This window comes from Mya arenaria, chromosome 14 (assembly GCF_026914265.1).
Source record: "Mya arenaria isolate MELC-2E11 chromosome 14, ASM2691426v1".
Lineage (NCBI taxonomy): Eukaryota > Metazoa > Mollusca > Bivalvia > Myida > Myidae > Mya > Mya arenaria.
Genome location: NC_069135.1, coordinates 48,079,247 through 48,104,336, shown reverse-complemented (window position 1 = coordinate 48,104,336; position 25,090 = coordinate 48,079,247). Strand labels below are relative to the sequence as shown.

Below are 25,090 nucleotides of genomic sequence, written 5' to 3'. Positions count from 1 at the left end.
ACAGCTGGTAAAAGCCCTGTCTAATGAATCATGGTCATTTCGTAACCGCTCATTGTTGGTCATTTCGTGACCATTGTGTTAGTCAATTCGTAACAGTTAAGAAATAGAATGGTCATATCTTAACCGTTGACTCCTATCATTATGAGAAAATAATTTAATACCATTTGAATTTACAAAATAAGTTTACTCTAAGTATAAAACATAAAAATAACAACATAAACAAAGTTAAATCTAGTAGTTGTATCCGTTCTTTATTCATAATAGTGTAGTGCGATTTGCCAATAAACTCTGAAACTATGATAAATAGAAACATTCACACTAGCTATTTTTTATGTTGCGAAGGAAATATTATAAGTAGGCTGAATATTAAATGTTATAATTTTTTGATTCATAGATGTTCTACCATTGAGACCTTAAGCCAATATTTTTTAAATATATAGACCATATGATTTTAGAATTTCATTTTTTTTTTAAATTGCATAGAAGTATTGTAAAATGTAGTGAGTTTACCGAATGAGAGTATGCGCTTTTTATATTCTTATTGTATTACAAATGTGCCGATATGTTTATTTTGCATCTTGTTATTGGAAATTAATACCATAAATAATAATTTTAAGCTGTTTTCTGTCGGTTTCGGATATAAAGTATACAGAATATGGATCAATTGAGAAAAGAACAGAACAAAATTTTGTTTGTTTTAAACAATTCAAACAAATATAGTCAATGAAATAGGTCAAGAATGATCATTTATGTAGACGTAATTTTACTCAAAAATGCATCGCGATCAGTCTTAAATTATTGTTTATAAGTAAGAAAAATGTAAGAAAATAATTAACATATTTTGGTAGTATAACAAATCATTTCTAATTTAGCATGATATATATATATATATATATATATATATAGCAATTGATTTCTTGACGGTTGCGAATTGACTAACAGAATGGCTACGAAATAACCAAGATTCAGCAGTTACGAAATAGTAAGGTTACGAAATGACCAGATCCCCGTCAAATGCCCCCGGGGACATCCTAGGTTAGGCCCATTCCCTGTTTTCAGCGCAAAAACAATAACACCGCATTCACTCAGCACTGCCAGTCCACCTGGAAGGTAAAAACATGGCCCATTTCCCCTGCTATCCCCGGTTTAAACAAGACCTAAGGCCCATGGTTACAATTGACTGGTGAATAACTGTGGCAGAATAAGGGAAATATTTTATTGTTGCATTTATTATCAAATATGAGAATTTAAGACACATGCAAAAAGCCACAATACGAATTGGTGATAGTGTTCGTTCTGTTCTGCTATTCAAAGGTGAGGAGAATGACTAATGACATGACATTGACAAACAAAATGTAAGGCATTTGTATCCTTTCGTTTATTAAAATCTGAGATGTTAAGGGAGCAAATCCCTTTTTAGATTGGAACATACCAAACAATAATAAGTGACGATGTAGTGGTAAACCAAGTTTGCTAGAAATCAATCGAGTTTCTCCAAAATACAAGCAAAAATTACACCAGATGTTGATACTAGTGATTAAGTTTCGGATGAACAAAATCTGGATAAATCATTTGCTTTTCATCCAAAGGGTGGACGATTTATACTACTGTACAAAAGTCATAAAAATAAACAAAAGAAAACGTTGAATATGTATTTTAAACACTTACCAAGTTACCATTTTCTTTCCGTAAGAGATGAACGCCATACTGCATAATTGCACGGAGATGGTACCACGAAGATACCCGAAAATTTCCGTTATATTCTGGAAAGTTAAATTTCTGTATACTTGAAAATTTGGATGCTGATGGTACACGAAATATCGAATTTCCTTATTTCTTTTTTTTATGGAATGAAACTTCGGGATAATAAACAATAGGCTTTAAATAAAGTAAAACAAATAAAAAATGCTTAGTATATAGCTATTTATGACCAAAATTATGATGTTTTCCCTGGTCGCCTTAATAGCTATTTTTATGGATACACAAATATACTCACACAAAAGTTTAAGAATATTTTTTTTTAATATTAAGAGAATAAGATTTAAAACAATGAAATGATCTCGTAAATAAACACTCAAGCTTATCAACTTACTGTCAATGGACATTTTTATTGACATTTGATACATCAAATCTGGACTGAAAATATTAAGGAGACCAATTTTTGTCGCCTTAATCCAGCGGTCCCCATAATGCCTAGATTAATATATATATGGTCACCTTAATATATGTAGTAGATATATATATATATATTTACATAATTGGTATGTTTATCAAGAATTGTTAGGTACCGCCTTGGAACGGTCAGTAAAACGTAAATTTACTGGGGTTTGAATCAGTTTATGTGCACAAACCTCACTCTTATCCAAACAGTTCTTAATAAAGATAAAACGCAAAAGATAATCTTATCAAAGTATGCATTAACTTGAGGAAACTTATCAATAAAACAAATAATAATAAAAAAACGAAAAGGTACTTCAATGATTAGAGATCCCAACTCTATCTGCAGACGGAGGGAAATAATTCAGAGCACCAAATGCAAATACTTTTCAAAGATACGATGCAGTTATCGTTAGAAACCAAAAGCTTCACACACAGTCTGCCGTAAAAGGTTTAAACTGTGTGATCATAGAGTTTCATAATAAAAAGCATCATTGTACTAAAACTTAGAACAAATAAAGAAAAACATTATTAAAAACAAAAGCGACTTGTATATGCTATTCTCTCCTTCCAAATGATTTGAAAACGTAAAATATTTGAAGAAATTTGAGTCACAGCCAAAACACTCGGACTCAGTCAACACGTGTCCGCCAAAAACGGTTTTAAAGATAACATGAATTAGCAAATTCTTCATAAAAATCAGCACTGAAAGTTTATTTATGAAAGGATGCTATATTCAACCCAATATTTTGTTTCATGTATTCATCTTCAAATACAAGAAGACAAGTGCTCTTCAAAATATTGCCTCTATATCCACGGTTTAAATAAAAAACAAGTAATTCATTAAGTCTATCTGCCCAACTACCTGCTGGAAACATTTTAATTTTACGAATTTTCGTTAAAACATCACCATAAAAATCGGGATGAGCAATACTATCAGCAATGAGCGATTAAAGACTACTATTGTACTTTGATATGAGATTATAATGACCATTAACAAATTTAGAGAAAGTTTTCCTTAATTTAAAATATCGGAAACCCTGTTTTAGAAGTTTTTGCGTCATAAAGTCAAACCTTTCAGAAAATATGAGGCGTCTTTATTTCTTCGAGCTCGCAAATGACTGCAAAACTTTCAATTTGTGCAAAGACGTGTAGATCCGCACCATTTGATATTTAAAATTATATTTAAGTCCAGCTTCAGTTGAAAAACCTTGAAGATTAGCATTTTTGGCCAACTCGCCGTAAAATAACAAACACACACGCCCCTGGGTGACAGACATTGAAACTGTTACACCTGTCACAGACTATTTGAGCTTTTTGGGGGTATATTTATGTATTGATAAAAGTGTATTTTATACAATATGCAGGCACTGGTTTTATTCGGAGGTTTTCTTATAATGTCAATATTAAAATAATCACTCGAGCCTGTTTCCACTGAATATACTTCTTTTTCTGAGTTGTTTTGATGTTCAAGGCCAATTCTTTCGTATATTTCTTTGCAAAGTTGTCTTTACGAAAGTTTTCACGGTACTTTCATATGCCGTTCAATTTATCAACTCGTGATTTAGTTCCAATTGATGGTATTTCATTCTCGCTTTGCTTTCTCTCTGTTTGTTGACACACTTCTTTGACTTAACAAATTTAAAAGACATGTCCTACAAAGTTTCTTTCATTGTTTTCACATTACTGTCAGATAATTCCGATACTTTTTAAATACCAAGAGCTTTCTCTAATGTGATGTTTTTTCTTAATAAGTGCATTGGCACCTTTGACGCCGCAGTGCTGAAGCTTTACCAAATCAACTTGAACTGGCTAAAATCCAGTTTGATTAAGAAATCAGAACGATCTAAAACATCACAAGCAGGTCAAACATGTAACATTATTTGATAGTTTTCGTATTTTAGTGAATATCAAAAGTTAATACAAGTTGAATAAGTTAACTGGGCAAATACAGCTTGTTAAACCACAACAATCGGTATCGAAACAACCAGGGCTTTTAATGCAACACGAAAAATGTGAAAAAGCACAAACATAATAAAATTGTCAGCAGATCAAGAATCAACTCAATAATATTAGAATATGAAGTAAAAAACAAATTTTGTTCGTATTATTTATTAGTTAAAGCCATTTTCAAGAACTAAACGAGGAGACATTTAATATATTCAGCCCTGACAACTGCTCTTACTCATCAAAATCACACTTGATATTGCTAAATTAAATCTGTTTCATTGTAGACCTTTATGTAACTTGAAATTATACTACATATTTTCAATATCAAAGTAAAAACTTAAGTTACATGTAATTTGATACTGTATGCAAAACGATTATAATGTGATCTGTGGATTTCTATTATTTTTGTTATATAGAAATGCAACCAGCGAGACGAAGAATGCTTTGAATACTGAATCTGATTTAGCATTACGCTACACAAATATATATGCTTATTAGAAATACTATTGTGTGTTATTTTTAGGCTTATGATATAGAAAGTACTTGTTGGTTTTAGTGTAAGATCGTATTTTTGGGGCTTTATACATTGTTACTTTAATGCAACTGTTTGTTTTTATTCTTATTGTTTATTTAAACGTATCTTCAGGCATAAATTTGGCATATTCCATATATAAGTCAAATATTCTTAGATATGTCATTATGTGTTTTGAAATATTAATGTTATTTTGACCTTTGTGCAAAATGTACAAACATTGTTAATATAATTACTACTTTTTAACTTTTGATTCATGTCGGTTGTTTGACCGATAGAATTGGTAGTCTTTGTCCAATTCATGGTATAATCGAAATTTTAAGAGAATGGAATTAATTTTCAAGTGCATTATCTTATTTTGTAGTGAAATATATATTCCTAATGAAATATTTTAGCTCAGTAAGGGTTAAACAAATTTTACATAAGAAGATTTTATCAGATTTTGGATAAAAAAGCATTCGCATTATTTCGGAAAAGTCTATTTTATTTTGTTTTTTATGTCAAAATGCCCCAGACTACCTATTCAACAATATCTTGAGAGTTCTTGATGATATATTGACAAAAAAGAAAGTTATTCAGAAAAATAATGAAAAATAGTGGATGAAATTTATTTCCGGGTTAAAAAAATGCATTTTTTTTAAAACATAGCTGCAATCAACACAAAGTCCCAAGACATTGTTTATTGGGCTGTTCCGATAAATTTTACTCATAAATATGTTCCTTTTGTATTAAGACATTTCCGGGAAACGTAAATGTCTTTTAATTGGAAATGTGATAAAATATTATTTCGTAAACTCCTAATTACAACTTTTTATGTTACAACTGATATATGAATCATGCTTGTAAAATATTGAACCATAAAGCTAAATTTAAATTGATTTTTTGGAGATTTTAAATTTTGGTCCTTCAATCGACTTTTGCATCACTGCCGGCCCTTATTACAAGCTTATTGATAAATCCGGGTGACCGCGACTTTGCAAAGTTGCTTGTTGATAAGATACATATAAAAACAACAAGTTATGCCATGAACACTAGTTAAATGAAATAAAGAAATAAAGGATGCAAAGTTTTATAACACTTATTACACATTTTATTACCAATCCAACAATAATGATAATATCATATTTAAAGAATGAAAGAAGATCACTAGCACAAAGCATCTACCTGAATGATATTGAAATACACTAATATTATGTGAAAAGACAACTGATTAATAAACAACATAGTAGTATTATATATCTAGAAATATTGAAAACAGTTCGTACTAAAATATATAGTATTTTTTTTACTGATTCAAGGTAAAGTGCGTACGTATAAAAATAAATATAGATTATTAATGTTATGTTTGAAAAGGTTAAAGACTGCAATCGTTATGAACACGTACATAACACTGTTGATTAACTTTTTTTCAGAGGCTAAATTAGATGAATCATTTTATAGGCGCCACGGTACAGGTTGATAATTATCATTTTTGGAGGGCTTACAGAACATCAAGAGCCGGATCTTAGGATTGACATTTTTGGTGACAGGACCACAGATTCAGAAATTAAAGATGATATAATTTTTGATGTGGAATTGCAAATTGACTGTTTAAGGCTTTTCATATGTGAATTGTATAGACCGCCATCGTTATCAAACCAAGAATCTTAAGAAGGTTTACGTAAGTTTATTGACCAATGGACTGTAAAGTATGATCACATTGTGTTACTTAGTGATATAAACTACAACTGTTTTGACAAAGAAAAATGTAAAACATGGATACAATTGTGTGATATAATTGATCTCAGGTATGGTGTAGAAACAGCTACATGCTTTCCAAACATAACTGAACTTAGCCTTGTTGATGTTACTGTTAAGTTTTTTTTAATGATATTTGACTATTAAATTATTTAATGATATTTAACTCCTGTTGTCGCTAATATTGTAGGTTTTCAAATGAAAATGGATGTTCCAGTTAACAAAAATGAATGGGTAAAATACAGGAGTTTTAAGAATTTTAATCATGAACATTTTCTAAGTGATGTCCTTGAATCAGATAGACTTACACTGATTAAGTGGTTTCCGGAGAATCTTATGCAGGCAAACCCGGATAAATTTCAGGCAATATCATTCAGAAAGAAAAAAACAACAACATGATTTAGATTTTCACTTTAGTTTCAATGCTCTTTTTGTTAATTGTAATAATGAATATATATATGCAAAAGGCTACAGAAACATGCGCAGTAGCAAAAAGTTTAAACATAAACCCGGTTTAGTGGCAATGGGCAAACGCCAAAGACATAGACTTGGGGTCACCTTCGACTTTCTTCTAAGTTTTAAAACGTCATGTGGATAAAATCTGTAAGAAGGCCCCAAGACAGCTTAATGTTATGAAGAGAATTGGTGGCAACCTTACTATACTTGGTACACTGACAATGTATCACTCTTTCATACTCTCGAATTTTAGTTGTTGTCCCTTAACTTCGAACGAAATCCTACTTGAAAATTCTGGCTTACCATCACTTGAAGTTCGGAGAATGAGAACTGCTATTATTGCAGTTTTTAAGATTTTGAATACACAAGGACCTATATACCTACATGATATTGTAAATCTAAACATTTCCACTATGAGTTTAGATATACAAAAGTGACTGAACTGCCAAAAGTCTATAGTATTAGGTAAAGTTTGAACTCCTTTTGGTATTCAGCAGCCAGGTTATGGCACACTTTTCCAAATTACATCAACACTCTCTCAATTCAAATCAATGATAAGTCTCTGTGACGGTTAAACATGTTCTTATCCATCTTGTAAAACATAGTCTGGATGCTGAATCATATGTTGGCTAACTGCTTTTGCTGTGAATGTTGGTTATCATATGCATGCTTATACTTTTAATATGCACTATTATATTAACTTTTTACGCATTAATTTTTCATTCATGATTTTTTAACAAAAATCCCTTTTATTAACAAATAACGTTTACTAAGACTGCTTTTATTGATTTATTTATTCTTGCCATGCGCTTCATTTTAAACGCCTTGTGTAATAATGTCTTAACGAATAGTGCGTTATGTACTGTTTTTTTTTTAAATGAATTTGAGAAACAAGGGATATCAAATATTCATGTATTACTTGTCATTGTAATATATGTTTGTGGAGTTTTGTTCTGTTCTTCTATGTTTCTTGTTCTGATTTTGTTTTCTATGTCTTTGGCGTTTGCCCAGTGCCACGAAACCGGGTTTATGTTTAAACTTTTTGCTACTGAGCTTGTGTCTGTAGCTTTTTGCATAAATATTATAAACTATATAACAATTTACTAGAAACGTCACTCACCGACCAGTAGATGGAGCAAGACAAACAACGAGCGGTTATAATTTTACCATGATTGAAAGAAGCTTAAGGTTTAATAGATATAATCGCTACTCAAGTAATCTTTAAAGTAAAATAAATCAGCGGATGGTTCTGGATATAGTGCCGGTGATAATATTCGATTAACTTATGGCAAGGCTACTCTAATTCGTAGATAAAAGTTTAAAAAAAAAATGGAAAACATGATTAGGCAGCCAGCGAAAAGAGTCACAACAAAGGCTTAAAGTACCTAGAATGACCATTCAAGACGACAGTGATGTTTTATACAATTTAACCACCAAACAGATCATTCTTGAAGGACAGGAAACTAAAATGCTACAACCAATTCAATCGCAATTAAGTTTACAGATTACACTGATGATAATTTTATTTTCAGAGATTGTGCTGATACCAGTTGCATTGTTGTGAATATGCTGGAACTGTGGATTTCCAGACTGCTAAATAATATTTCATATGTTATGACAAATATGTTATGACTGTTACAGTGAACATAACTACTCGAAATGTTGCTAGAAGCACAAAGAAGCAGGCAAGTAGAATCATCATTCAGCATTACAGCAGATATTGAAAGTTCTACACAAAGTTTTATTAATCTACAAAGAACAGATAAAAGCTACAACCAAAAGCCAATTATTCAACGATAAATACTAATAAGTCAACCTGGAGCAGACTACAAGGTATTTACACTTATAATATACGAAGAAAAGGTTAGCAATGATACAGTTTGAATTGAACTTGTCATTTGAAAAAAAACAACAAAAAAAACAAACTAATACAACACCTTTTACGGATGACAAAAAGTAATTTTTGACAAAAGAATAAAACACAAAAAAACAATAACTCTTAGATTAAACTTGACAGGAAACGTTCCACTTACATTAAAGTGACACTCTTATTTAAATTTAATACATACACATGTGTAACAAACATCAATTTTGACTGATAAACCTATATAACCGTGTATTTAATTGCAGAAATCGCGATTTTTTTTAATGATTGGTGTATGCCCAAAGACTTACTGTGCTTTACTATAGTTTCATAAGGTAGAAATATTGTGTTTTATGCGCATTTCTTTCAAATTAAACTCGTTTTTCTTCATCAGAATCATTGTTTTTAACATCTATTCATCCTGTGTTTTTTTTTTTTATATTAGAACAATTACATTAATTATGGATAATCTGATTTGGGAGTAAGAGTACATCTTTAACGGATACCAAAATTAATAAACTAAACAAATTTAAGAGGAATCTAACTGTGGTAGGCTTGAAACCTATTTAAAGTCACATAGAAGTGTTTGTTTTGTTCGTAACATATCAACCACGTTACAAGTGCATGTTAAAGATACCTTTTCTCAAAGATGCACTCTTACTCCCAAATTTACCACAGCTAATTTATTTGTTTAAATGTACTGAAAAGGATAAAGATATTGAAAACAGTGGTTCTAATGAAGGATTCTGTGCTAAATTTGAAAAAAGGTGCGTAAGACACGATATGTCAACCTTATGAGACGATAGTTGAACACTATAAATCTTTTAGCACTAACCAGTTAATTAATATTTTCAGCTATTAAAGATGGTAACGATATTGTTATTAGTTAATAATATTTTCTATAAAAGCTTTATATAGTAAGTACATTAGTATGTTTTGATTTTGATAAGAGTGTAAGATTAATGCTTATCGCTAAAGCGCAATTTCTTGTCAATATGTCTAGTTTCTAAAATCGGCGTTCGAGAATGGATAAATGTAATGTAAACTAGTATGTATACTATACAACACTGCGTCATATTCGACTAAACAGGATCTTAATGGAAAGTAATACGATACTTTTCATCGGGTCATCAAATACCTTACTCATGTATGCACTAATTTGAATACATATATAATGCGTTTAACATGAATAACCGAATTTTCTATATGTTTATGGTATTTTGTGCAGCATTTATTGTTGCATACATCTGTTTGAAAGACAGCGCAATAGCGCAATGGGATGTGAGAGGTTTTATGAACACCCAAAGGGACTTGATATTTGGAAAAGTAAGGAATGATACGTCACAAGCTTGCAATCGCGAGTATCAGAACGGTGTCTGTAATATGACATGTTTTGAAATATTCTGGCTGAAGTACGAACAGCAGAGGGAACGGAAATTTACTGAAAAACCACGTAAATCAGTCAATAACGAATCGGACAGTAACGTTGCGTTTCAAAACAGATCTTGCGACACAACCATTCCATTCACTAAACGGAAGAAAGAGAACATAAGTTGTGAATCGCATGCAGTGTGTAACGTTGCTTCTATAAACAGTGCTTGTAACACCTATATTTCCTCAAAAGGCCCTCAAGGTAGAGCTGGAAACATCATGTTTGAAATAGCGGCCTTGATCGGAGTTGCCAAAAGACGAGGTTTCACGCCACAGTCGCGATACAATCATTACATATTTAAATGGTTCGAAATGCCGCGGATTTACGTAAACGTGCCTGCAGTTAACGAAAAGAACGTCGGTGAAGTAAAGTATGGTACTTATCAAAAAGAAGTGGAGTCTTTAGATTGTGGTCAGAATTGGACGCTAGGTGGTTATCGTTGTAGCTGGAAATATTTCGACAATGCGAAGGATGAAGTGCGAAAAGTATTTACTTTGAAAGCGGAGTTCACCGACAAAGCAAACGCATTTCTGCAAAACCTATCATCAACAGGTACAAATTGTTGTATTAAATTAGACTTTTAAAGGGCTTAGACGCCAGATGATACCATTGTAAGAATAAAAATAGACAACGCATTTAATCTTGCTAACTGATGTATCACATTCACGACACATGTATCTTTTGCAGTTTTGCATATTTTACAATGTGAAATTAATTGCGTTAGTCCACAACGTATATCCCAGTAATTTAAAAAAAGCTTTGCTACATATATCTGCACTTATCTCGGGACCTTCACACGCGAAGTATACACATTATAAACTGAGAAACTATTTTGCGCTTTTTGACGTGTAAACTCCGCTGAGCCCGCGATTATTAATTATTTGAATTATGTAAAATAACTTATTATCGGCGTCCTACTACTTCGTATTGATAATTCTAGTGTTGTTCTGAAAACAATTCTGAACATCTGCAGCCTGTTGTATAAACAGGTTTACCCAGGGTAATATTTTACCGGCGGTAATTTTTCTGGTAAATAGTATATAACAAAATTAAGGTTTTGCCAAGCTATTTACCGCGGTAATATTTACCCTTCTCCAAGAGGTGGGTAAATTGATTAACCGTCTCAGTTACCAGAATCAAGATGGCCGACCAGACATAAACAAACGCTCGATTTACAACTCATTTTGTCGATTTTAACGACAAAATGAAACTTCGTGAATAGAAAACTGTTCCATTACATCCATATCAATAGAAGACAGGAATACTGAGGTAAGAAATCGCCAATAACCACTATGTGAATGTATTAAAAATATTCCAACGAACAAATTTCATGAACAAAAACAGTGATAACTTTACAAGAAATATGAAGTTAAAGAATGAATTTACCTTGTTTTGCGTTTAAATAATTCCAAAATCTTTCAAAAACCAATGCAATGATTCGAGACCAACACTTGATTGCAGGTCTCGACCTTACTTTATTGAAATGTATCCCACTCTGCACATATTTTGAATATTTTGCACCTAAATAGTTACAATAAATGACAGGTATGACGTCATTTTCTACGAAAAATACCTCAGTCTATAGTATATTTCTACAGTTTTCTTTTATATAGAGGCACACAATGGGTTGATTGCTAATCAAATACTGTGCCTTGATAGTATAAAAGTTTATTTGATAGAAACAACAGCAGTGGTATGACAACATACCCAAGTATGATTTTTTGAGTTTGTTAAAATGTATATAAATTATACAGTTACATATACAGTTCTGTAATTAACACGTTTATGTTCAATTGTACACAACCATTTCATAATTGTGATAATGAATAGTAATAATCATTTTAGGCTTTTCATCAGCGAAAGCTAGAAGATCCAGTGTGATGTTAGAACATATAACAGGCACATGATTAAAGACACCAAGAGCAGGGAGGTAATAATAAGATGGTTTTTCTTCTTCTATAAATTATCAGTATACTGTCATTTGAGTGAAAGCAAAATATTAATTACTGGTTTGTTTATTGTGAAAGCCATCATCTCTTACCAACGCTCCTGTTAACTTAACATCCCCCAACAAGGCATATTTCCATATCCGCGCCCAATATTCATTATTCAGCCATTTAAGATATGAAGCTGATTTTCACAGACAACATTATAATTTAAATGATTACAAAATAATTTGACTTTTCTTTAGATTGCTACCAGTGGAGGACCAAGGTTCTGAGGTTATATAACTAATGTGCCGTCAAGAAAACATCACAAAATGAACTTCATGGAGCCGCTAGTGTATTATATGGTGTTTAACATTGCTGATTCTGGTTATTGGTATCTACATAAGAATTGATTTTGATTTTGAATTTAAGACCATTTATAGTTTAATGAAAATAGAAAATAAATGTTACACTCCTTGTATATTGACTTTATGCTCATGTAAAATGGAAATATGGTGACCATATGAGTAAGTACTTCTAACACTTAAATTTGACATCCACAATGGGACAGCCTAGTTTTTAAATAGTTAAAAATATTATTAAAAAGTGCTGACAATAACTGAAGAGATCATGTTACATTCTATTTTGAACAGAAACAATAATGACACAAATAAGCAGACACTAAAAATAATTTCATTAAGTTAATTATAATACATGATTGCACTTTTAGTGCCAAGTTGAGGTTACTGCAAGCCTAGGGGTAGGAACATAATTATACAAACATATACATATATATTTGTTACAAACAAGATCAAAGAAAAAGATTCAAGATTGTTTGGTCATTAATATATTTTACAAATGTCGCATGTAGTTTAATAATCTTATGAATTTGCAAAGTGGTTGGATGCAGCATTAAATAAATGGAATTCTTCATGAAATGACATTCCACATAGGAGATATAAAATCAAGTACACTTATAATATGTGTCTGTATTGAATCAGTGGTGTTTGCTTACATATATTCTAAATTTCAGCAATAATTCAGTTTAAAATATAACAATGATCCCCCAGCTTTAATCAACAAATACATGGAATACTGAAACAATGGTACATATTAGATTAAAGATATGAATTATTGATCACTTTAATGAAAATCGATTCTATGAAACTCAGTGCATCATTTCTATGATTCGGGATCATAATGCACCAGTCGATTGTAATCACTGCCCCTAACCCCTCGTCCCGTACCGGGGGTATACCAAGGACAGCGGGTGCAATGAGCCGTGTTTTAACTTCCAGGTTGGCCCCGAAGTGCCTGCAGTGGTTTTGTTATCACTCCGAAAATAGTGGGACATGGGCCTTACATAGGTATCCCGGTGTGCTGGGGCATTTGGCATGGATTTTACCAGCAGTTTTTCCCTGAATGTCCTGTATTTTACACAGGAATGGATGGAATGTAAGTTAAAGTCCCCGCTATTCCGGACTAAGGGGGGAGAGGCATATACAATTGGCTGGTGCATTAAATCACTGACCATAAAAGTTCTCTGCACACACCCTTGTTCTTTTTGTTTTGATAAGCACATGCCATTGCATTTCCTGTGATAAAACAAAACAAAACTTAGTCTAGAAATTCAAAATTAATGTATATGGAGTTTACTGTTTGATGATGCCTGTGTGAAACATAATTTTATACACATCAAAAATCAATAAGTACGTCTACATACAGTTGCAAATGATGTTAAAGTGATTCGGGTAGATTTATAGAAGTCGTTTCTAACTTTTTCCTAAAAAGAGGGTTATTTTTTATTATAAACGATCGTCATATTAAAAGTATTTTTCGCTCTTCGCTCGCTTCGGGTTTAATGAAAACTGGCAATTTTTTTTTCGGTGGCACGCTCGCTCCACTTATTTTGGGCAAAGATCCGTGTAACGAAACATTAATTGGGTGTGGCCTTAAGGTCGACATTGACTAGAAAACAATAACACCTCCTCGGCGAAACAAAATGACATTTCATCTTTATAACGATATTCGTTTTTCCCGATCTCACAAAAGGCATACCATTTCATTGATGCATCCAATTTTGTGTTAACTTCCTAATCATAGCTAATACAACTGTCTAAACTATTTTGAAAACTATTTGCAATATTATAGGCGCAGTTAATGTGTGTGTGCACGTTCGAAGAGGCGATATGGCAAAAGATGCTAACATCAAACTAGGTTATGTTCCGTCGGACGCAACTTACCTAAATAGATCTATGGAATACTTCAGAAATATGTTCCGAAAGAAGACAGTCCACTTTGTTGTCATCAGCAATGGTATGGAATGGTGCCAGAACAATACGTTAGGGCCTGACGTGTTTTACTCTCCTTTTAAAGAAGCTGTCCTAGACTTTGCACTCATGGTTTGTTGTGATCACGTGATTATAACCATCGGGACATTTGGTTGGTGGGGGGCTTGGCTTTCTGGTAGAATAACCGTGTATGACTCCTCGTGGCCATCAAAAGATACATTTGTTGGTAAAGGCTTAAACAGAAGTGATTATTATCCAAAACACTGGATAGGTCTATAAATTTGTAAAAACATCTTTGAGTGCGTTGAATGTGAAGCATAGCAATATAAAGATAATATCTTATGATCGTAAATAAATTACGATCGATAATTCTTTTTGGTACTAAAGGGGACTCAACAACTAGGAAGTGATATTGTTTCAATAGAAAATGTTTTTGAGTGCACTCAACGGGGCGGCCTTGAAATTTTATTCATAACGCCGACACTTGGCTTAAACAATGTGTTGACACAAGTACAGCAATTGCTATTGCATTCCATTGACCAATAGCGTTAATGCATTCACTACGATTTGATCACTTTGATTAATAAGTAAAACCAATTTTACTTAGCGGATGTAAAACGTAGGGATAAGGAAATACTGAAGTCCCAGAAAGGGACTAAATTAATTCATTGAAATAAATGTTCAACCTAAATAAAGATAACATCAAAATACATAGTCTACGGTGGAAAAAAAATCAATCAGTCGACATTAAACAATAATTTTATCTTAATGGGTGATCGATAACAAGGTCAACAGTTAAGTACGGAAGCTGAACTTAAAATTACATTTTATCAAATTAAATTATTTCAGTAATGCGTGTTTTTTTCCTTGGTTCTAAACCGTTAAAATGATTCTTCGCACTAACGGTGATTTTTGTACAGCCGTAGTTATGGCTTTTTAAATTAATTAACCAAAAGCTAATCGAATAATTATTTCAACAAAGGCACTCTGACAATGACAGGAATTAAGCATCAAACCTCGACCTAAATGTAACAATAAAATGTTCACAAAGTTGTAATTTAAAATAGCTATAGGCACATTTATCTATTTAAATCATGTTTGTCTTTAAATATTACCTGGAATAACAAAAATAATTATAAACAAAACGATTTTAAAAAACTCTGCAATTGAAAGAAATAACTTATAGCCAAAACAACTTTTTCCACTTACAACGTATTATTATATTTTAGCATAAAATATCATTACCATATTTCACTGAACAATGGTAATTAGAAACATTTTTCTTATTTACATTTTATTAAATTATCCCAATTTATTCTATGTTCTTAGTTGCATCGCATAATGACCAGGATAAAATTATTTTAAAGCATCCTTAAATAAGTTTGTTTCGTTTTCAACATATTATTACGCCATTTAGTAATAAGTTGATCTTCCTATTTGAAATCATGTATTTCTGATTCGACTTATATAAATTTCTTCCTGCTGAATGATTTACTTTTCAAAATACCAATATACATGTAAACAAATAACTTGCGATGCGTGTATTCAAGGATTTAAGAATAGCATATATAGATAGACTCTCAGCACGCATGTCATGAATTTAATCATATTACTTAATACTCATTCTTGCTAAAATTTGCACTTACAAATATATACATATCTACTTGACTCAACAGTCAGACCGATAACATATATAGATATGCATTAGGCAGGCACGAAACTTAGGCAGACAAAATCGGGTCTGCCTATGTTTTGGCCTTATTTATTCTGAACACGCGGAAAAGATTACTCATTTGTATATCTGATTCATTTCTTTGAATGAGTTGCTTTGTAAACATTTTATTGACATTTTTGTATTTTTTTTACACTTTTTGCCTTTTGAAAACCAGGTAGTATATATCGCTGGAATAATGCGACACCCGCCATAGGCAGATCATTTTAAGGAGTGAATTAAACATACAGGAATGCAGCATGATTATGTTCGTAATGAGTTTTATTATCATATTATTTAATATCTTTAAAAATTTCTGCTTTTATCGGTAAAAATGCAGTAAGTAAAAGTCGATATTTTCTTCCCATGTCGCGATTTAAGTTGGATATATATTTTGTTTGTACCGGAAGTACATAGACGGGAAAAATCAAGATGACGACAGTTGCTTTTGGAAAACACTGTGTAAGTATAAAGAGAAACTCATTCAGTTTAATGGGGGGGGGGGGTTCCAAAACATGTTCTTACGTTATCGTCGATGAGTTTCGACGATAAGATAAACATGATTGATTGGACATTGATCAGTATAGCTTAGAACTAAATTATCATAACAAATGAAGACACGGTACACAATGTAAAAGAATATGCATTTGGAAATATTACACAGTATCTGTGTATAATTTGTATAGCCGGGTCATAAATCAAACTTATTCAGATTTGAGTTTTGCATTATTGGACAATTTGTAATGTTAATTATATTCTACACATATTAAATTGAAAATATTCATTAAGGTTCAAACGTTTTAAACGTCAACATAATTGCATACTGTTGGGTATAAAAACTATTAAAAGGGCCGTATAAAAGACCGGTCGGATGGGATCAATTTTGTACCAACGGAAATCTCCATACTGATCTGATAAAGAAGTGGAGCATAAAACACAGGCGGATCTAGAAGGCGTATTTAAATATGAAAACACGTACTTTTTTGTGAAGTGCATTTAAAATTTACTGTTTGTTTAAACGTTGTGCAGCAATTCAATGTCGTCTGTTTCATGTTCACTCATTTCAAATGATCAAACATCGGTTTCAGATAATAATTACAAATATTTTATAATGTTTTTTTCTCTTTAATTCTCTTTATTTCCTCTGAAGGATGATTTCAACATATACAATATTTGAAACAATCACAATTTAACAATTTAGCTTGGTATACATCAATGCAAATAAGTCATGAGAAGCTATGTTCAAAACTATATACATGCAATTCATTTATAATGAAAATATATTCATATATGGTGGCGTAAGCAAGAACATAGTAAAATATGATAATAAGGAATTTAAAGTACAATTTAACCAGGAAGAAGATATCATTAGCATTACCTTATTTCTCGGACTATAAGGAGCTCTGCTTATATGACGACCCCTAACTTTGCCCATGAAATATGGTGTTTTGTATACACTCGTTTATAACACGGGGTCGACTTTTAGAGCTTATCCAGCACTTCAATTTCTCCAAGTCTGTGCTAAACAGTCACTTATCAACTAAATTTGGTCTTATGCTTGAAGAAAATCGCCGATGTCTTCATGTCGTCAACTGTGAACTCTCTAATGTGGAAGTAAGTTAATAAAGTAACAAAGTTAAGGATTATTCAACGTAGTTTTCGTAAAGCCAAAGGTTCATTTATATTTGTAGTAAACTCAAATATATCGGCCATGAATTCAAAGTTTTGAGACGAGGATTACTGATTATTATTATGTTTCCGGCCGTATGGTTTGTTCTTACCAGCCTAGATGTAATCTCGGGAGTAAAATGGGATCGTATCATAAAGACTAACCGATTTAAATCCAAACCATTGCCACGGCCTTTGATCACGCTCGTACTGTGACGGTACAAATTGTACCGTTTAATCTGCAGCCGACAAACAAAACACATTTCAATACATGTGTAATAAGTGAAATGTTTGTCTAAATAGTTTGTAGTGATTCGTTACGGACAGTGGCAATATATGTCAATGTTATATGAGTTGTACCAGTAAGTGTTTGTGAAACAGTAATCTGCATGTATTATTTGTTCTTATATCCAACGCATCCTTGCCAAAATCGAATATGAGACGACATTTGTTTGGTTTTACTATCAGATTCAATTCCACATTAGGGTTCTTCCAACTAATCCAATATATTCAAAGTTCTTATTGCCAATATCACTACATAGTTCCTTAATATAAAAAAGTAAAGCAAACAAAGTGTTATTTAAAAGAACTTAACTGTAGATTAACCATGATTTAAGTCAAATAGTTTTCCTTTCACTTTCATTAAAATTGACAAAAAGTAAACGTTTTCAACTGTTTACCCCGCTTTTTGGATAGTGTGCATGTTACAAAAAATGTTTATTTTTCTGTCATGCATTTAAAAGTTCCAAGATTACCATTTATGTTTAGCTTATACATAAAATAGAATCGAACTAAATATCATTTCAGTTTTTTGGTATCAAAGCATTGTTGTTCGTACGTATAGGTTAGAGTTTATTAAGTAATTTCTTCGTGAATAAGTAACCTAAGGAAGCAGAGGTTTTTTTTATTAACGAAGAAATTACTAAATAAATTCTAACTGATTTAGTGTTAGCCCCTCCCAAATTTCATCAGCTTTAAAATTAATCTGCGCTGCTGTCAAAAAGACCTGTCAAGTTTAGCGTTGACACTGAAACTACTCGCGTTTGCATATGCAATTAGTAGGCGAAACTATAAGCGCATGCGCAATAAGAGCAATTAACTTAGTCATGAAGAGTCGCCAAAGGTTCATTTATATTTGTAGTAAACTCAAATATATCGGCCATGAATTGGAAGTTCTTAGACGAGGATTATTGATTATTATGTTTCCGGCCGTATGGTTTGTTCTTACCAGCCAAGATGTAATCTCGGGAGTAAAATGGGATCGTATCATAAAGACTGACTGATTTAAATCCAAACCATTGCCATGCGCCTTTGATCACGCTCGTACTGTGACGGTACAAATTGTACCGTTTAATCTGCAGCCGACAAACATAACACATTTCAATACATGTGTTATAAGTGAAAAGTTTGTCTAAATAGTTTGTAGTGATTCGTTACGGACAGTGGCGATATATGTCAATGTTATTTGAGTTGTACCAGTAAGTGTTGAGTGAAACAGTAATCTGCATGTATTATTTGTTCTGAAATCCAACGCATCCTTGTCAAAATCGAATATGAGACGACATTTGTTTGGTTTTACTATCAGATTCAATTTCACATTAGGGTTCTTCCAACTTATCCAATATATTCAAAGTTCTTATTGCTAATATCACTACATAGTTCCTTTATATAAAAAAGGTAAAGCAATCAAAGTGTTATTTAATAGAACTTAACTGTAGATAAACCACGATTTAAGTCGAATAGTTCACCTGTCACTTTCATTAAATTTGACCGTGGATAGTGTGCATGCTACAAAAAAAATGTTTATTTTTTCTGTCATGCATTTAAAAGTTCCAAGATTACCATTTATGTTTAGCTTTTACATAAAATAGAATCGAACTTAATATCATTTCAGTTTTTGGTATCAAAGCATTGTTGTTCGTACGTTTAGGTTAGAGTTTATTAAGTAATTTCTTCGTGAATAAGTAACCTAAGGAAGCAGAGGTTTTTTTTTATTAACGAACAAATTACTTAATTAATTCTGACTTAGTGTTAGCCCCTCCCAAATTTCATCAGCTTTAAAATTAATCTGCGCTGCTGTCAAAAAGACCTGTCAATTACTGCAAGATATTGTGACGTCATTTAATTCAGCGTTGACACTGAAACTACTCGCGTTTGCATATGCAATCAATAGGCGAAACTATATGCGCATGCTCAGTAATAGCAATTTACTTAGTCATGAAGAGTCGTCTTCAGTAATTAGTCACGATTCTTCACAAATAAGAAACTGAACATTTCAAAAATCTAGCGCCCTTGATTGGCAGAAAATGGAGGGCAAACACTAAATGTAGTAAGCTAAAACTGCCGAAGAAACCTGTTAATTTACATATTGGGCGACATCATTCATGACATTGAGTTTGACTGCTGCTAATAGACACAGTTGATCGTTAATCACTTGTCACAAAGGGCGTTTATTGCCATTCAGCCATTTTGATCTTCAGATTCCGGACTACCGACACTGCATTGTCTCCAGGGTCAAATTTGACACTAACTTGCTAATTTCTGGTCATAAATGACTTCTCACTGGAGCTCCGGTCAACTGAAAGCCCTGTTTAGAAAAACATATTTTCTATTTCAAATTCCTTTTTTTTGCAAAGAACTCTGAGGCAAAAAAAAAATATGGTCTGTGGGGTGGGATAAAAAGTATGGTCGGTTGGTTTACCAGCAACAATACCTTTCTTTAGGCCTAATATGTAATGAGCTCTTTATTTGCTGTTTGTTTTTATTACCATGACTTTGTACGGAAACGGTTCGATAAAAGCCAATATTTTATACCCGATCGAAATTCCGAAGACTTCTAAATGATTTTTGGACTGGTACGAAAATTTTCGGTCCGGCCGGTCTTTTATACCCTACCTTACATACATTAGTGTTAGACAATAGACGTTACAACGTGATTCTTTTCATCCCTGAAAGTCTAAAACTGACAAGTTGTTAATATTTGCATGGTTCGGCATGTTTGCCACGGAAGAGCATATCAAAGGGGGCTTTCTGCTGGAATATGTAGTGAAGAGGTTGACTGAGGTGGAAGTAGAGATGCGCGAGATCAAACTTGCAGAGAACAAGACATTCTATTATTCCAACGATAGGCAGAAACTGTGGTATGTTTATTGTCCTTTGCAAGAATAGTACCCTATATTGATAAATGCAGGGCAAATTTTGTATTAAAACCCTCATTATTTCTGATACTTTTATGCACCAGTCAATTGTAACCACGGGTCCAGGGGTATACCGGTGGATATGGGCGGTGTTTTGAAATTCGAGGTAGCCCCTAAGTGCCGAGTGAATGTGGTGGGTTTTTTTCGTGCGGGGAAGGTGCCTTACCTAGGATGCCCCACTGCGGGGGCATTTTAAGGGGGTTTCACCAGCAGTATGGCCACGCTGGGCTTGGATTTTACCCAAAATCCACGGGATTGGCTGTACCGAAAGTCAAAGTCAGCCCTATTCCCCAGACCTGTGGGGGTGAGAGGGAGTACAATTGACTGATGCTTTATATGCAGAGTGTTTCTTAAAAGCTGACATGAAATGTAGGAATGGCTAATGAAAATGATAAAATGAAAGTTGCCATCGCATAAACTGTTTATTAAGTAATATTCTTTATTGGGTTGCTTAAAACGTTTTTACAAATTAAACAGGACTTGAAAAATCGTATTCGGGGCTACTAATCTAGCAGGAAGAAACACCCTTAAATTTACTCTCCCTAAATGATATTACTCTACCTGGGTTTTTTGCATGGACACAACTTAGACTTATTCATGAGATAATTTGCAGTCACTCAATGACCAATCCAAAATTTACAAGCAATGTTTATCCCCTGCCAAACCAGAGCGCCTGTGTCCGGTCTGAATAAAACGACAAAGTGCGAGCGCCTGTGTCCGGTCTGACTATGGTTGAACGTTGGGTGTTTATGTTAGCGGCAAAGACAAACAGAAAGCTGTCTTCCACGAGTTATTGGATGGATCGGGAACAGTATATAAGTGAGCCCATTTTTTACGCAATTGTTCACTTTATTTTACAACTTGCGACGCCTTGCCACTTACACAAAATATTGCATAAATTATAAGTACGTATTTCAGATTTGATGGAGGTGTTACTTTTAAATGTTCAAAATGAACTTCAAATATATATCAAATAAAATGATATCATCAAGTAACCTCACAACCTTGGTAAAATCTTGAAAATTGACTGCTTTTTTGATATTGAAATGACGTAGATTTTGTGACATTTTAGCCAGAGCCTTACCAATATCAAATATGTTTTAGACGCTGTAAATGTTAAATGAATATTATTTACTTACATAGGAAAGGTTTTTGTTTTCTAAAATGTAAGTTTGAACGTTATGTATTGAACAACGATTGTGAAGAAAGCTATGATAGCTTATAGTCACTCTCTCTGGCACGATGTTGCGCGAGAGTGTGTTGTGGGAAAAAACGGAATACCCGAAAAATAACACTTGTCCTGCTTGGTGACCACTAACCAAATAATGACTGATGGTTACGTTCAAAGTTGTCTGTGTGAGTTGATCTATGTTAACAACATTCAATCCGAGATAACTGCAATGTAAACCGCACGCAGTGTAAGTAACCGTTAATTCCCTTTGCTATGTGGACTGTTACATGATCATTTTATCGCGGATGATGATTTTGGGATGGCTTATGCTCTCATATTTCAGCGTGAGAAGTGGAGCATGGAACACAGAAGTAATGCTTGCGCAGGCGGTCCGCGTGGAGGGGGGCCAGGTATGAGGCGGCTCCTTCCACGTCCATTCGAGGTCTGTTTGAGGCCACCAAGGCCGGTACGCTGGATTGATTGCGTTTCATTTATTTAGTTTAAAAATGTATTAGTTGTACCCATTTGCAAGTGGTAAATATACATGAACATATAATGTATATTGGGCGTAGCTAATGCTCACACGTAAATGAATGTAATAAACTCTGAAAGAATCACGACCCCCAGGTCATTAGAAAAATTGCCCCCGCGAATCATAATATAGCAACACCCAGGTCAACTGCTACGACTTTATTCACGAAGTAAAGTGCACGAATTTCGTATGGTGGGGGGACTTTTCAAGTCTAAAGAATAATGACCGGGGATTGTGATTCTATGGAACTAAATATGCTAAACTTGTGTTATTCATTGTTGCAATAGCTGTGCGCCTATTGTTGATGATTTCGGTTCAGCAGTATATAGGCACCTTTCTCAGTATATCAACCAATTTCAGTAGTACCTCCGATACCAGGAACCTATGGCAACCCCGAACATTTTGAGAGCATGGCCGTCAGACCTGCCCTCAACTCCTCAGCGTTATTTAAAAGGTGCCTTTGTTTGGGCCAACACAATGACCACGTTCTTGTGTATGAGCATGTCAAACCAGTCGACGTTACCACTGCCACAAGTATCAATGCCTAAGGTGACGCAGCCATATTCTTCTCCAAATCTGTGACTTCACCGTTTGCATCTGGGTTGTGGTTGCCACACCCTCTATGGCAGCAGTGTCCAATATCAAAATACTTTCATTGTGAAGACTACGCAGTGTGCTGACCTGGACACAGAGTGTACCATGGACTGCGTCTGCGAATTGTTTCATAACTTTATGGCTTGTACACCGTTGTGTTCTTGTATTATTGGATGCATGTCATAACAGGGGACCCATGAGGGCAATTGTAGAAGGGGATGTATGTCATTACAGGGTAATCAAAGGGGGTTGTACTGTGACAGGGGATGTATGTCATAACAGGGGACTCAAGAGGGAGTTTCTTGTGAGAGTGGATGCATCTCATAACAGGGGACTCAAGAGGGAGTTTGTTGTGAGAGTGGATGCATGGCAATTGTAGAAGGGGGTGTATGTCATTTTAGTAGACTCGAGTAGGGTTATACTGTGAGAGGGAATGTATATCATAACAGGGTACTCAAGAGGAAAATTGTAGAGATGTATGTCATAGCAGTAGACTCGATGGAGATTATGCTGAGAGGTGATGTATGTCATAACAGGGGACGCAAGGGGATTATGCTGAGAGGTGATGTATGTCATAACAGGGAAAGCAAGGGGATTATGCTGGGAGATGATGTATGTCATAACAGGGGACGCAAGGGGATTGTGCTGTGAGAGGGGATCATATTCCCGATACCCAAACCCTAAGTATTTCAGATGCAAAAACACGAAATAGAAGCATTACATTAAGTGTGTTTGTACTTTGTATTAATAATAGTTATTATCCAAGTTATTTTCTATAACATTTTGTTGAAAAAATGTTCTTTTGGCCAAAGATTTTCATTTTATTTCTATTAGGTATATCATATATATATATATATATATATATATATGGCGGTTGGTATGAAAAGTTGCCATACAAGAATTCCACAACCAGATCGTCTACTCTCTGGCCACTACGAGTGAATAAAAACAAACAAGATTTCAAAGATTACAGCCGCTTCCGGTGTAAACAATCCCGCTTTTCTGCAGCACCTGAAAAAAATACTTAAAACAACTATCAACACTCTGTTCCCGAAGAAATTTTGAAGCAGCGTTTATCAAATGGGTAAGGGCGTCAAAAAACACCATAAATCTCAACCGAACCTTAATTTTGAAAGAACTCACGGGTCTACGAGGAGAAATAGAATTACACAGAGAAAAAATATTAACCTGGTGTCAAATCCATAGACAAAAAATCTAGACACTCTTCGGGTTCTGATATTGCAAGTGTTTACTGTCGGTGCAGTAACTGGGTTGACAAAAGTATAAATCCCTATCCATCAAAAGGAATGTCAAATACAAACGAGTACAGAAATGCTATAATGGAAACCGAAGCAAAACATTTCAAGAGTTTAGAAACGTATTAAAACAATGGCACCACAAAAAACTGTCACTGATCGGAAAAGTTACGGTAATTAAAACATTTGCTTTACCTAAGCTCATTTATCCATTTACTGTACTAGCTAATCCAACTGAACAAATGATAGATGATATAAAAAAAATACATATTTGATTTTATGTAGGCTGGAAAACCGGATAAAATAAAAAAAAAAAATATCCTTTACCAAGACTATGAACACGGTGGACTTAAGCTTGCAGATATAGAATCATTTTTAAACTCAATTAAAGCATTATGGATGAAAAGATATATAGACCCATCAAAGTGTTACGGATTGGTTTCGTTACTGATGTTGGTGTTCGTACCAACTGGGGAAGCGAAGCTCATATTCATTTTTCAATTTTCATTGAGAGGTACCAGGTTATGTCTCTCAATCCGAAACACGACCAGAAGACAAAACTGTGAGATAACCAGAATAACTTCCTTATTAGAAAAATCACAATAGATAACAAT

General features: G+C 33.5%; 1 protein-coding gene across 2 annotated transcripts; it reads left to right on the top strand.

Moving 5' to 3' along the window:
- The first annotated feature begins 9,833 nt into the window (after positions 1–9,833).
- On the top strand, positions 9,834–23,247 carry LOC128218091 (galactoside alpha-(1,2)-fucosyltransferase 2-like). 2 transcript variants are annotated; one of them, XR_008258312.1, is made up of 3 exons: positions 9,834–10,680; positions 22,438–22,560; positions 22,987–23,247. XR_008258312.1 is itself a non-coding variant. In XM_052925631.1 (2 exons), the coding sequence occupies exons 1-2, from the start codon at positions 9,882–9,884 to the stop codon at positions 14,624–14,626; spliced, it is 1,218 nt and encodes a 405-aa protein (XP_052781591.1). In that variant the 5' UTR covers positions 9,834–9,881; the 3' UTR covers positions 14,627–15,534. The 2 variants fall into 2 exon arrangements, 1 of the variants encoding a protein (XP_052781591.1); XM_052925631.1 differs by lacking the exons at positions 22,438–22,560; positions 22,987–23,247 and adding an exon at positions 14,208–15,534.
- Positions 23,248–25,090: the final 1,843 nt, after the last annotated feature.

What these genes read in the sequence shown, in the direction of transcription:
- LOC128218091 (XM_052925631.1), top strand. Translation starts at nt 9,882, where the DNA reads ATGAATAACCGAATTTTCTATATGTTTATGGTATTTTGTGCAGCATTT. An exon ending in GCAAAACCTATCATCAACAG is followed by an intron (nt 10,681 to 14,207) that starts GTACAAATTGTT and finishes GCAATATTATAG; the next exon opens with GCGCAGTTAATGTGTGTGTG.